General features: G+C 45.0%; 1 protein-coding gene across 1 annotated transcript in view; it reads left to right on the forward strand.

Moving 5' to 3' along the window:
• The window catches only part of LOC135514801 (receptor-type tyrosine-protein phosphatase zeta-like), a 53,365-nt gene that overhangs the window by 19,228 nt on the left and 18,873 nt on the right, over positions 1-15,264 (forward strand). Inside the window, 11 exon segments of the mRNA XM_064938420.1 lie at positions 1,851-2,030; positions 3,159-3,310; positions 3,797-3,892; positions 3,981-4,047; positions 4,177-4,302; positions 4,305-4,333; positions 5,241-5,391; positions 6,623-6,807; positions 7,308-7,434; positions 7,702-8,628; positions 10,296-10,443. Coding sequence (XP_064794492.1) covers positions 1,851-2,030; positions 3,159-3,310; positions 3,797-3,892; positions 3,981-4,047; positions 4,177-4,302; positions 4,305-4,333; positions 5,241-5,391; positions 6,623-6,807; positions 7,308-7,434; positions 7,702-8,628; positions 10,296-10,443 — 2,188 coding nt within the window.

Below are 15,264 nucleotides of genomic sequence, written 5' to 3' on the forward strand. Positions count from 1 at the left end.
CCTTAAATTGAAATTAAATTGAGTGGGAGAGAGAGAAAAAGCTGCTGGGAAGACACCATCTCTCTCTCACTCTCACACTCGTTCACACAGCACACAGGGAGATAGAGTATTTATTGTGAGAGAGGGAGGGTGGAGGGAGAGAGACAGTCGTTTTTAGGACACTGGATGAATGAAGTCTTTCCTCCTCTCCTCCCAGTGTGCAGCCTCAGCCTGGCCGTTCTCATGCTAATGTCTCTTGAGTTCAGACAACAACAACCGACTCATTACTCTTTTACAGCAACATGCTCCCCCCACCCTGCTCAGGGTCAGCAGGCATCTCAGAGACTCAGCAGGGAATATCATAATACTCACAGTACAGTATAATGTGGATGTATGCTAGCATACTGTACATATGGCTAACTGCATGGATGTACTTACTGCAGGCGCTGTCATGTCTTGTTATGTCTGTTCCTGTCCTTTCTCTTCACTCTGTCTCTCTCTGCTGGTCTTTTTAGGTTACCTTCTCTGTCTCTCATTCTTCAGCTGTTCTACATCTCCCCTAACTAGCTCATTCACTCTTTCCCACCTGTTCTCTCTTCCCCCTCTGATTAGGTCTCTATTTCTCTCTCTGTTCCTGCTACTTTCAGTGTCTGATTCTTGTTTGTGTTTTTGATGCCAGAAGCAAGCTGTCGTCTCGTTTGCTTCCACCTTGTCCTATCCTGTCGGAGTCTGCCTGGCAGGTGCATCCTGCATTATACTAACGTTCTTTTTGTTCCGTTGACTACGTTGGAAGAGGATTTATGCCATTCCTGTTTTTCATTAAAGAACTCTGTTTTCTGTTAAAACCGCTTTTGGGTCTTCACTCAAGTACATAACAGGCGCTGTACTGTATATGATGTACTGCATGTACAAATGTAGGATCTTCATTTGAGACAGTTTGCTACAGCAGGAAAATAATCTGCCAGCAACAGGAAATGTGATTTACTATGTAGATTATAATTAATGGACATGTTTGTAGAGGTTGAAAGTCTGACATTTCAAAGTGGAAATTACAAATGGCCCGACCAAATTCACATAGAAATATGAGTTATAGATCTGTCATTCTCATCGAAAGAAGTCTAAGAAGTGGTAGATCTGTTCTATGTGTGCTATTTCTATGCTTTCCATTCCCAAGTTTTGTCTTTGCATCTTTTACTTTGGGTTTTGTACACTACCTTCAAACAGCTGAAAATACAATATTTTTGGTTATGGAAAATATATTTCACAGCGGTTTAGATGGTACAATGATTCTCTACACTATACTAGCTTATTTTGTCACATAAATACTTGAGTTTTAGAAACCAGGAAATGGCAGAGCGATTTCTGCATATTCTGACATTTATCCTGCAACACGGTGATCAAATTAAGTTCCTAAATCTGTATGCTACCTGTCCAGCCATTTGTGACAAACTCAGGCCATCTGCTCCATTAACTCCTCATCTGCTGGACGAGAGGGAGACGCAGGAGAGCTGATTCTGCATGTGCTGTGTGCAAACACAGTTGGGGTTAAAGTTCACTTGAGGATTATGAGGATTGGTTATTGCAGGACTTGTCATCACAATGGATATTGAGGGATTATTTAAATGGAGAGAGAAAAAAAATGATGTTTTGCAGCAGGGAACAAATACGAAACAGGTTTTATACTCTACTGTAGCTGACCTCTATAAAGTGTTTCCTTTAAAGCCGTTCTCCCTGCAGGGTTGTGTGGGAGTTGATCAGCTACACTTCCTGCTGCCTACACTGTGAAGTCAATTCCAAATCGCAGTTTGCCATCTCATTCCTATCTTCGGTACTACTGATCCATTCTTCCTCTCTGTGTTTTTCCTTCTCAGGCCAGTTGAACCAGAAGATCTGGGGTAAGAGGTACCCGGCGTGCAACAATGCCCGTCAGTCACCCATCGACATCGACGAGACGTTCACCCAGGTCCGGGTGGAGTACCAGGGCCTGCAGCTGGAGGGCTGGGAGAAGAACACCCCAGAGACCACCACCATCAACAACGACGGCAACACGGGTACTGTACAAACTGAGCCATTAAATATCCAACCCGTGGTAGTACAGTTTGGGTTGGCATTATAGCGTGAAAAGGATCATATCATTGGTCGTGTTCAGTAGGCACGAAACGTCACGTGGTTATTAATTAGTAAGAACAGATTGTTTCCAGTGTCATATGAATCTTCATGTACAGAGATAGTTATGGAAATATAACTCAATGTGAGTGACGGGTTTATTGCGAGAGAGACGGAGACAGATAGATGGAGAGAGCAAGAGACACACAGAGAGAGAGAGAGAGAGAGAGAGAGAGAGAGAGAGAGAGAGAGAGAGAGAGAGAGAGAGAGAGAGAGAGAGAGAGAGAGAGAGAGAGAGAGAGAGGAGGGGGGAGAGAGGAGAGAGAGAGAGAGAGAGGGGGAGAGAGGGAGGGGAGAGAGAGAGAGAGAGAGAGAGAGAGAGAGGGAGAGAGAGAGAGAGAGAGAGAGGGAGAGAGAGAGACGTGAGGTGAGACTAATAGTTCTGTCTTCCAGAGGAAATGAAATGACTGTTGGATATCATCTCTCCAATATGTCTCCCTGTGGCTGTGTTATGAAGATGCTGCTTGTTGGGTAGTATCCATCTCTCTGTTCCAATACGCTGACAGAATAGCAATTCACCTATAAAACAATCTCCTTGAAACATCTATCATGAGTCCATTGTGTGAGGACAGGGATCAGGCCAGGGAGACGGAGGGGGATGTTTTGTGTGGATGTGTCGATGTGTTGATGTGTTGATGTGTAGATGTGTAGATGTGTTTACATATGGAAAAGGGTATTATGGCTTCAGAAGACATTATGGTTTTATTGTAAATGTAACATTTAAATGTGCTGAACATGTTCTGTGTTTGTAATTCGAAATGAGACTGTGGCGTGTACAAACGCTAAGTACCGTTGTGTATTCTGCCAGAGACCCGTAATTAAAAGTATGTGTGCCCAAGCGCATCACTGGTGGGTGGGAAGCCTCGGAAGCCCAGGCTTCTCACGTAGTCGAGTGAACTAGACAGGCTTTGGAAGGCTGCCCAAGCAAGACTAGTGGGTGGGTAATATGGTTGTGTGTGTGTGTGTGCACATAGGTTTTTGCGTGGGCAGTAATATGTGTGTGTGTGTTCCAGTGGTGCTAGGCCTGGACGGAGAGTATTATGTGAGTGGCGGTGGTCTGAGCACCAGGTTCAGGTTGGGGAGGATGACGTTCCACTGGGGCCGCTGCAACGCCTCCTCAGATGGATCAGAACACAGCCTCAACGGACTCAAGTTCCCCCTGGAGGTGGCACATCAATCAATCAATCAGTCACAGCAAATAACACGACATGCCACACCTACAGTACACAGTATGACTACACGTCCCTTTACGCAGACGTTACAAAACCCACAATGAATAACAATCTCTCTCTCTTCCTCTCTCTCTGTCTCTCTCTGTCTTTGTTTCTCACTCTCTCTCTCTCTCTCTTTCTCTCTCGCTCTCTCTTTCTCTCTGTCTTTGTTTCTCACTCTCTCTCTCTCCCTCTCTCTCTCCCTCTTTCTCTCTGTCTTTGTTTCTCACTCTCTCTCTCTCTGTCTTTCTCTCTCGCTCTCTCTGTCTCTGTCTTTCTCTCTCGCTCTCTCTCCCTTTCTGTCTCTCTCTCACTCTCTCTCTCGCTCTCTGTCTGTCTGTCTGTCTGTCTGTCTGTCTGTCTCTCTGTCTGTCTCTCTGTCTGTCTCTCTGTCTGTCTGTCTCTCTCTCTCTCTCTCTCTCTCTCTCTCTCTGATCCAGGTGCAGATCTTCTGTTATGAGTCAGACCTGTACCAGTCTATAGACGACGCGGTGAAGGATGGAGGGAGGATCGCAGCGCTGGCCGTCCTGTTTGAGGTGGAGCTCTGAACCAATATCCACACTGCAGACTAGATAGTATGCTAGCATGTTAGTATGTCAGCTCACTGTGATTCCTTCTCCACAGACCAGCCTGGATAACAATGACAACTACAACACCATCATAGAAGGCGTCAACAGCGTCAGCAGGTTTGGTATGCAGCTGCATACTCTATTTATACATTCTATTATTTCTATACCTATATTCGGAGGCTTCAGGAGTCCCAGTGACCTACTGAAAAGCAGGTGTATCTATCACTCTCACATCACTCTCTATCGTTCAGGTAAGACAGAGAATGTTGAGCCCTTCTCTCTGCTGGCCTTGCTTCCTAACTCTACTGATAAATACTACATGTACAACGGTTCCCTCACCTCCCCGCCCTGCTCTGAGACGGTGGAGTGGATCGTCTTCAAAACACCGTGCCCATCTCTGAGACACAGGTGAGTGTCACGCACAAACATAAACGTGGGGACACACACACACACACACACACACATACAGTGAGGCAGTGTCGCGATGATGTCATATAGTGAGACAGCTTCCCAAGTGTGAGGAACAGAGAAGAGCAGGAGAACAGGAGTGTGTGTGTGTGTGTGGCTGGCAAAACGCGAAGTGACGTGGGCATCAATACTCAGTGGGCACAAATCTCAGCCTCTCAAATACACCACGAAAATAATGCCGCAGTCTCCCTGATTTCTGCCATGACAATCCTTTAAACCCTCCACTATCAGACCTTACACACACACACACACACACACACACACACACACACACACACACACACACACACACACACACACACACACACACACTCACACTCACACTCACACTCACACTCACACACACACACCCAAAATATCAATATTTCACTACAGCAGCAGTAGCAGTAGGAGCGGGAACACACTACAGAGACAACAACTCCCCCTCCACAGGGGAGGACCTTCCCACTTCCTGCTCATTTTAGGAAGGGAGAAGTAAGGTAGCGGTAGAAACAAGCTGATGACTCTTAACCATTTAAAGGTCATAGTGCTACTTTGGGGAAGCACACAAGACATAAAATGAATGCATATCTCACATCTCTCTCTCAATTTCTTTCTCTCTCATCTCTCTCTCTCTCTCTATCTCTCTCAGTTTCTCTCTCCCTCTCTCTCAATGTCTTTCTCTGTCTCAATTAAATTCAAGGGGCTTTATTGGCATGGGAAACATATGTTAACATTGCCAAAGCAAGTGAACATACAAAAGTGAAATAAACTATTAAAAATTAACAGTAAACATCACACTCCCAGAAGTTCCTAAAGAGTAAGGACATTACAAATGTCATATTATGTCTCTCTCTCCCCCTCTCAGTTGGAGGTGTTCTGTGAGGTGATGACCATGCAGCAGGCTGGCTATGTGATGCTGATGGACTACCTGCAGAATAACTTCAGGGAGCAGCAGCAGCTGTTCTTGGGCCAGGTCTTCTCCTCCTACACTGGAACAGAGGAGGTCCTCACTCCCAGTATGTATCCGTAACTCTTCACCCTGAACCCGAGCCTCTGACCCCTGACCCTCACACTTCTTCTACACAGGCACAGTCGAGGTCTTCACCCCCAGTTTGTACCTGTAGGCTATACCCTGAACCCTAACCTCTAACCCTAGACCCCTAATCCTCACCCTCACCTTACACTGGCAAAGAAGGAGGTCCTCACTCCTAGCATGTCCCCGTAACCTATAACCCCTGACCTCTAAACCTTTACGTTTAACCCCTAACTCTAACTGGTCTTAACCTTTTTCTCACACAGGGACAGAACATGTTCTCTTTTATAGTATGTACCTGTTTTACTTTAATGACTGACCCCTGACCCTTATCTACCCACTGACCCCAACACCTGACCCCTAACCTTTAGCACCCACCCTAACTACCAGATGCTGACCCTACTCCTGGCTCCTCTCTTCTCCCATACGTGACCTCTGTAAAACCATAGCATGATGATGGAGACACACTCACACTGAGCTGTACTGTAACACTAACAGGCCATACCGTGAAGTAGGAACTCGCGCCAAAAAGCCCCCGGTCTTGTAACCAGTCACATAGGGAAGATCTCAATTGCAGACTCCTCGTTCCTCTTTTCCTCATCTCCTTCTCAAAACCCATTGGATGAGAAAGCCAGAGGTCCTGCCCCTGGGACCTTCTCCTCCAATGGGTTTTGAGAACGGAGAGCGGGACGCGAGGAGTCTCCTATATTGTCAGTGTTTCGTGATGTTTTAGAGCCTACTCCCAAGGTCTTTCGAGTGCAGCTCATCAAAAGCCCTCTCCCTCCCTCTCTCTCTTTCTCACTCTTTCTCACCCAAATAAGCACTCTGGGTTGCTAGGAAACCTGACTTTGTAATTCTCCCTCTTTCAGTGTAGCAATTTATTTAACATTTTCTCTTTTTTTGAAATTGAAATGTGTCTGTTCATAAATGCTAAATGCTAAAAGCATGGATATCTATCGCCTTTCCATATCTATATCCAAAATGTCTCCCTTCACCTCTTCCTTTCCCTCTTCTCGTGTTGCTCTAAGAGAGACATCGTTGTCTACCTGCATGTTTTCCTTAGGAAAGCTCAATCCCAATATCCCATTGTCTCCCGTGGGAACATGTCAATTTTTATCAATCTGACAACGTTGATAACCAGACACAAACATACATATGTTATCATCAGAGATTATATTGGACGTAATCTAACCTCGTTTTTCTGTCTTCTCCAGTGTGCAGCTCGGAGCCTCAGAACATGCAGGCGGATGCCCAGAACGACACGACCATCATGGTGATGTGGGAGCGCCCCCGTGTGGTGTATGACACCACCATCGACTGGTACTCTGTCACCTACCAGCGGCTGCAGGACCAGAACCAGCCCAAACACGAGTACCGCACCGACGGAGACCAGGACGTGGTAATACACCTGTCTACTTATCCATCTACTGTTACATACCTGTCAGTGCTTGAAGGGACACTACTTGTCTGTCTGTGGATCATCTCTCTCTTTCACTCGTTCTCTCGCTCTCTCTCGCTTGTTCTCTTAGGATTATTTTCTGAAGGACTGTAAGATGTAAATAGTGTGCTGTTCCTGGAGACTGTTGCCATAGTGATAACCCCAGAAATACCTGTAATCCATCTGGCCAGAGGTTTACACTATACAATATCAATACAGCTGTGATTGTTTTTGTTGTGTGTGCGATGGTTTGTATTCACCTGACCTGATGTGCCTTCTCACACAAATCGATAGCATTGCATGTTAATCAGAAATCAATCTCATCTGTTAAATAGGGTGAAAGAAAGCTGAGACAAGCAACTGACTGTCGCTACAGTGATTGGCTGACTTATTGATGAGTGCGATTGGCTGATGCATTGATGAGTTGACTGACATGTTACTGATCACTCACCCTCTCTCAGGGGGCCATCATCCCCGGTCTCCTGTCCAACAGCAGCTATGTGGTCCAGGTGGTAGCCGTCTGCACCAATGGCCTGATGGGACGCTGGAGTGACCAGATTATAGTGGACATGCCTCAGGAGGACCCGGGTGAGACCAGCTATAATCTCAGCACCCACAACCAAACATTTTAGTGTTCAGGCTGTCATGAGAGATCAGATTTTGAAAAGGATTTTTAGTCCAGGAAAAAGATGAATCTGTGTCCATCGTTAGCCTATTCCACTGAGATTCATATGAGAGAGTAAAGAACTTAGGTTAACGGACTTGAAAGTAAGTACGGAAGTTATCAAAATAGCATCATGATAACAGTTGTCTAAAAATATATATATATATATATACCCATTCTCTTTTCTCCAGAGATTGAGTCTGATCCAGGCAATACAGAACCTGAGGATATATTGGAACAAGTAGACCAGAACCCAGTAGAAGAGAGCAGAACCAGAGAGGATCGCCAGCAGATTTTCCCTGACCAGCCCTCCACCACTGCTGCCTCCCAAGTGAGCTCTGTGCCTGTACCACCAGGGACCAGAGATGACCAGAACCGGATCGACCAGATCCCTGTGAACCAGTCCAGGATGGACAAGCCCAAGAAGGACCAGACCAGGAAGGACAAGAAGAAGCAGCGTATCCCTCCCCACCGCCCCTTCACCAGCGCCGCCTCCAACGGCAAGAGCGCCACCTGGGTCACCATGGTGACCGACCAGCCGGGCTTTCTGATTCCCGTCTCCCGGACGACCAGCCCGCCTCCTGTCCGCCGGCAAATCACAGAGGAGGCCTCATTGTCGTGGTCGCCTCAGCAGATCCGGAACCAAAACCGTGGTTCCGCTGCCCAGAAACCCGACGTTTCCGGTATCGGCCTGCTACCCCCAGAGAGCGATATGTACACCCCTCCGGTGGGGGGCATGGTGGTCACTGATGTTTACTACGAGGACGTTGTCAACACCACTGCCTTAGAGTTCACGACTACGCCATCTAAAACAACACTGAACAAAACACTGGATTATAGAGTTCTCAGTCCTGTTACTGCCAGACCTAAAGTCACAATGAAAGGAGAGGACAGGGGCTTGGTTTTGACCTCCAGGCGGTCTGATAACAGAGTTAGCACAGTGACAAGGGCCACCCCTATTCAACAGACCCCGGTTTCTGTAACCTCAACCCCCTCTGTGCCCTGGATCAGACCCAGGACTCCAAGTCCCAGCAGCTCCCTCTCACCGGCCTACGGCTCCTCCACTACCTCAGGCCTCGTCAAGGTCTTACAGCTCACCACCCAGCCCATATTCACCGGTAAGAAACATATTGCACATTACCTTTATGCCTTTGCCTCTCCTCCTGTTGCCAAAGCATGGCACTGTATAGTGCACTCTTTCATTGTTTGGTTGTGTGGTGGTTGTTTGATGGATGAATGATGGTTGTATAACGGTTGTTTGATGGTTGTATGATGGCTGTGTGACCTGTACCTCTCTGCTGCTGTGCTGTTGATAAGGGTGATATTGCCGCTTAGACCTACGATAGTGATAATGATGGTGGTGAAGGGACTGGCGCTCTACTGGCTGGTGGTGGTTACGCTGGTGATGTGCTGTAACAGTCCGGCTCTTTGTGTCTGTCTATAGTGATCTGCCCTTTTCAACTTCTCTCTCATCCTTTGGCTGCCCGGCGCTTCATACTGGTTCACACTGGTACTTCAGAGATCCATGTCTCCTACCGGTACCCAGTGGTGGTGGGTATTCCTCTGCCAGTCTGTCTTCCTTCCCTTGAATCATAAAGATTCACATCTTATGTCTTCTTCTGGGACTCTTTACCCGCCTTGCTGTGTGTGACCTGGCGGCTCCTCCCTGACTCCAGTCTGCCCTCTGGTGGCTGCTTTGTATAACCACTCAGACTCTGTGGTTCTTATGCTCCTCACTGGTGGTCTGGTGTGTTGTTAAGTGTTCAGTTTAGTGCTTATTTTCACACTCAGTCTGACCAGACAGGCCTCTCTGTTCCAGTCAGTACCAGATTTCAGAGGGGGACTTGGGTTCAGCAGCCCACAGAACCTCTCAACTTTTCAGCCCCATACCCCTCTGTCTCCCACTCTGAAGAGGATTCTCTCACGCCCTCCCAAGGGGGCTACACCACCTTGCACCCTTCTCTCAGCCATTCAGAAGAGACACCAAACCTCTACCTGTCTGTCACCCCCTCCGAAAAAGACACAACCCTCTCCCCCTCTGTCTGCCCCTCCGAAGAGGACTCCAGGTCGGACAGACAGACTGTGACCTCTCAGGTTGGACAGACAGACATCAGTGGGTCCGGCTCTGACCTCTACGGGGACGGGGTCACCCTAGGTCAGGACTGGCTGAGAGGGGCAACACTTTCCCTTGAGACAGTTCACTCACACCGGCCCCAGCCATGGACACAACAGAGGGAGAGACACAGGAAGAGAGCAGTGGTGACTTAGGGCGTCTTTCTTCCATCTTCTACGTTGAGAGTGAGACTGGTAGTGGTGTGTCCGAGGTGGACAGAGCAGGGGCCAATCCTCCGGTGTCTGTGGTGCTGGGGGAGGCTAGTGGGTCTGGAGATAGAGGTGGATAGGTCCTAGTGGAGCTGACCAGCGCTGGTCGTAGTTACTGGATATTGGAAACTGGAACACGCTGTCGTACATGTCGATCCAGAGCATCCCACGTGAAGATCTACGTGTCCCTGTTCTCCCTGACAGCGGGGCTGTGGAAGAGCTGAGGAAAGGTAACATACACTCAGGAATCTCCAATCATGGTGGCGGGTTAGGTGGTGTTATTTGGAAAGGAATATGAGATTTCCTTGCGTATGAGTGGAAATATGATTATGGTATGTATTTGTACTCAATGATGTGGTAACAGATTTCCTACTGATTGAAATAAAGGATGTTTCTTTAAATTCAGGGTGTGTGCGTGTGCATATAAGTCTGTAAATAGTAACCGATTCTTCCTCCCCCCCAGAGATCAGTAACAGCAGCCATGAGTCAAGGGTAGAAATGGTGGGAAGTGTTGCTGAGAGGGAGAGGAGGACAGTGGTCCCTCTGGCTGTGGTATCCACCCTCACCATTATCTGTCTCCTGGTCCTGGTGGGCATCCTCATCTACTGGAGGTACGATTAGCACACTGCACTGTTATCAGTTTTGTAATTTTATCAGTAACTTACTGTATAAACGGAATACAGTAGATTACTGTACAATCCACAGTAAAATACCATGCATTTGTTTTACAGCACACTGTAAGACCTTTCTATAATTTCAAAACCTATGAAATGCACAGTAAAATACTGTAAATGTATTTTACAGTATTAATTATGGTGCATTCTGGTGAAATATTGTGTGAGAAGAATCGCTGGCTCATGGAGTTGATCAGGCTGTTGATTGTGGCCTGTGGAATATTGTCCGACTCCTTCTCCAATTGGCTGTGCGTAGTTACTGGATATTGGCGGAAACTGGAACACGCTGTCGTACATGTCGATCCAGAGCATCCCAAACATGCTCAATGGGTGACATGTCTGGTCAGTATGCAGACCATGGAAGAACTGGGACATTTTCAGCTTCCAAGAATCGTGTACAGATCCTTGCGACATGGAGTCATGCATTATCATGCTGAAACGTGAGGTGATGGCGGCGGATGAATGGCACGACAATGGGCCTCAGGATCTCGTCACAGCATCTGTGTAATTAAATTGTCATTGAGGAAATGCAATTGTGTTCGTTGTCCATAGCTTATTCCTGCCCCTACCTAACCCCTCCACCACCCCCCCCTCTTCGGAGGACAAATATCTTAGCTGTAAAAAAAAAAAAAAAATTCTACATATACATTTAACGTAAACGGTACTTCTATATATAACAACAATACATTACCAAACAAACTCTTTAATCCCAACCCTCAGCCACTCTCAGCCCATCCCATCTATCACCATAGACCGCCCTTGTTAGGTTTCCATGTGCCATATATGTTTTCAATTGCACTGTGATGTTTCACAAAATGTTTGAATCTTTCTAATCGTATATTTGTGACCTCAAGATGAAAACCTTTCCTACGAGTATTATATATTTTTTTTGGCTTTCCAGATCGCCCAACAGTATTTGTGAGGTTAATTTTAAGTGCATGTTGTGATTTTTTTAACCACTCCTGAATCTGTGACCAGAAACAAGCTACATAGGGGCAATAACAGAATAAATGATTTATTGATTCTGTCTCTTCGCAACAAAATCTACAGAGCTGAGATTGTTGTATGCCCCATATACATACATACATATATATATATATATATATATAGCATTCTGTTGGTGGCAAGAATTGTATATAATAATTGAAACTGAAAAGTGTTGAGTCACGTGTAGTTTTTTGTACCAGTTCATGAACCATGTGCCATGTAATTGGTACATCGAAAATCTCCTCCCATTTACTTTGCAACCTGTACGGCGCAGCTGTCAACATTTTTGTCCTCAGATGAAACTGGTATATTTTTCTATTTATGCCAGTTCCTTTCAGCCAATTGGTATTTTTAATATATGGCAGGCAAACAAATTCCCAACTGTAACGATTGTCTGTTGAAGAAGGTGAGGACCAAAGCGCAGCATGGGAAGTGTTCATACTCTTATTTCAACTGAACACTCAATAACAAAAATAACACAGAGAATGAACGAAAACCGGAACAGTCCTGTCAGGTGCAGAAACACAAAACAGAAAATAACTGCCCACAAAACCCCTGTGGGAAAAAGCTACCTAAGTATGGTTCCCAATCAGAGACAACAATAGTCAGCTGTCCCTGATTGAGAACCATACCCGGACAAAACAAAGAAATACAAAAACATATAAAAGGAACACAAATCACACCCTGACCGAACCAAAATAGAAGTCAGGACGTGACACCTACCTTCTCCCTTTTCCACTTGCCTCCATTTGCAATCAGTTGGTTGTAAATTTGGATTGAGCAGATATTCCCATATACTTTCGATAACTGCATGTGACATAACTCCAATTCTATTCATAAGATCATTCATACATTTAATACAATTTATCATTTTTTCCATAAAGAATGTTTTTTATTAATCAATATATTTGAGTTTAACCATAACATTTGTTGTAATATTTGTCCTCTTTTCTGGAGGATAAAACTGAAATTGTAACCAGTTTTGTATGGTTTGTTTAAGGGCGATAATTTCATTTTCAATTAGTCAAAAATTTGAAATTGTAATCTGTATGAAGGCAAAAAAGCAATTTCAGAACAAAGGATGAGCTTTTCTTAATAATCTACTTGAGAACCATTTTGGGTAAGTATAACTTATATATGAGTGAAGCTTTTAGTGAGAGGTTTAAAGCTTTAATATTTAATAATTTTAGCCCCCCAAACTCATTCATTATATAAATAGGCACATTTAATTTTGTCTGGCTTAGCATTCCAAATAAAATGAAATAGTATTTGCTCATATGATTTAAAAACAGGCAATGCCAAGAGTAAGTAAACTGTGATAGGACCAAAGGAGTTAATCAATGTGATTAGTCCATAAATAGACAACTATTTACCTCTCCATGGTTACAGAATCTTATCTATTTTTGCTAACTTTCTATTGAAATTAATTGTGGTAAGATCATTTTTATTTTTTGAGATGTGAATACAAAGTATGTCTACTTCACCATCCGCCCATTTTAGTGGTAAACTACAAGGTAGTGTAAACATTGTATTTTTTAACAATCCAATACATAATATGGTACACTTGTCATAATTAGGTTTCAATCCAGAGGCTGGAAAAGTGATCAAGTTCTTCAATGAGACTGAGCAGGGATCCAGATTGCAGATTGAAGAAAAAAATCATCAGCATACGTTGACACTTTTGTTTTTATCCCCTGGACTTCTAACCCCTTGATGTTCTTGTTGGATCTCATTTTAATAGCTAGCATTTCAATGGCCATAATAAATACAGTGCCTTGCGAAAGTATTCGGCCCCCTTGAACTTTGCGACCTTTTGCCACATTTCAGGCTTCAAACATAAAGATATAAAACTGTATTTTTTTGTGAAGAATCAACAACAAGTGGGACACAATCATGAAGTGGAACGACATTTATTGGATATTTCAAACTTTTTCAACAAATCAAAAACTGAAAAATTGGGCGTGCAAAATTATTCAGCCCGCTTAAGTTAATACTTTGTAGCGCCACCTTTTGCTGCGATTACAGCTGTAAGTTGCTTGGGGTATGTCTCTATCAGTTTTGCTATCAGGCAGTTAACCCACTGTTCCTAGGCCGTCATTGAAAATAAGAATTTGTTCTTATGGTTAAATAAAGATAAAAAATAAAAAAATAAAATAAGAACGAGACTAGAAAGTAATCAAGACGGCTAGCTTGATTAAGCCTCCTCCATGTATATCTCACTAGGTCAGGGTTTTGCAACCTCCATATATCCGCTAGTTCTAAAGTATTCATGATCTTTGTGATCTCCTTAAGTGCTTGAGGGTAATAGTTCGTAGAATGATTTCCTTTACGATCCCTTGAGGTACGTAAAACCATATTAAAACCATATTATAATCTCCCACCATAATAATAGATTATTTCGTTGCTTGTGAACTCACTAGATTATATAAACTCAGCAAATAAATAAACATCCTCCCACTGTCAACTGCGTTTATTTTCAGCAAACTTAACAGGTGTAAATATTTGTATGAACATAACAAGAATCAAAAACTGGGACATAAACTGAACCAGTTCCACAGACATGTGACTGACAGAAATGGAATAATGTGTCCCTGAACAAAGTGGGGGTCAAAATCAAAAGTAACAATCAGTATCTGGTGTGGCCACCAGCTGCATTAAGTACTGCAGTGCATCTCCTCCTCATGGACTGCACCAGATTTGCCAATTCTTGCTGTGAGATATTACCCCACTCTTCCACCAAGGGACCTGCAAGTTCCCGAACATTTCTGGGGGGGAATGGCCCTAGCCCTCACCCTCTGATCCAACAGGTCCCAGATGTGCTCAATGGGATTGATATCCGGGCTCTTCGCTGGCCGTGGCAGAACACTGACATTTCTGTCTTGCAGGAAATCACACACAGAATGAGCAGTATGGCTGGTGGCATTGTCATGCTGGAGGGTCATGTCAGGATGAGCCTGCAGTAAGGGTACCACATGAGGGAGGAGGATGTCTTCCCTGTAACGCACATCGATGAGATTGCCTGCAATGACAACAAGCTGAGTCCGATGATGCTGTGACACACCGCCCCAGCCCATGACGTACCCTCCACCTCCAAATTGATCCCAATTCAGTGTAATGCGAACCCGACCATCACCCCTGGTGAGACAAAACCGCGACTTGTCAGTGAAGAGCACTATTTGCCAGTCCTATCTAGCGACGGTGGGTTTGTGCCGGTGATGTCTGGTGAGGACCTGCCTTACAACAGACCTACAAGCTCTCAGTCCAGCCTCTCTCAGCCTAATGCGGACAGTCTGAGCACTGATGGAGGGATAGTGCATTCCTGGTGTAACTTAGGAAGTTGTTGTTGCCATCCTGTAACTGTCCCGCAGTTGTGATTTTCAGATGTACTGATCCTGTGCAGGTGTTGTTCCACGTGGTCTGCCACTGCGAGGATGATCAGCTGTCCGTCCTGTCTCCCTGTAGCGCTGTCTTAGGTGTTTCACAGTACGAACTTTGCAATTTATTGCCCTGGCCACATCTGCAGTCCTCATGCCTCCTTGTAGCATGCCTAAAGCACATTCACGCAGATGAGCAGGGATCCTGGGCATCTTTCTTTTGGTGTTTTTCAGAGTCAGTAGAAAGACCTCTTTAGTGTCCTAAGTTTTCATAACTGTGACCTTAATTGCCTCCTGTCTGTAAGCTGTTAGTGTCTCAACTCGTTGCACAGGTGCATTTTCATTCATTGTTTATGGTTCATTGAACAAGCATGGGAAACCGTGTTTAACCCCTTTA

The sequence above is a fragment of the Oncorhynchus masou genome, chromosome 26 (assembly GCF_036934945.1).
Source record: "Oncorhynchus masou masou isolate Uvic2021 chromosome 26, UVic_Omas_1.1, whole genome shotgun sequence".
Classification (NCBI taxonomy): domain Eukaryota; kingdom Metazoa; phylum Chordata; class Actinopteri; order Salmoniformes; family Salmonidae; genus Oncorhynchus; species Oncorhynchus masou.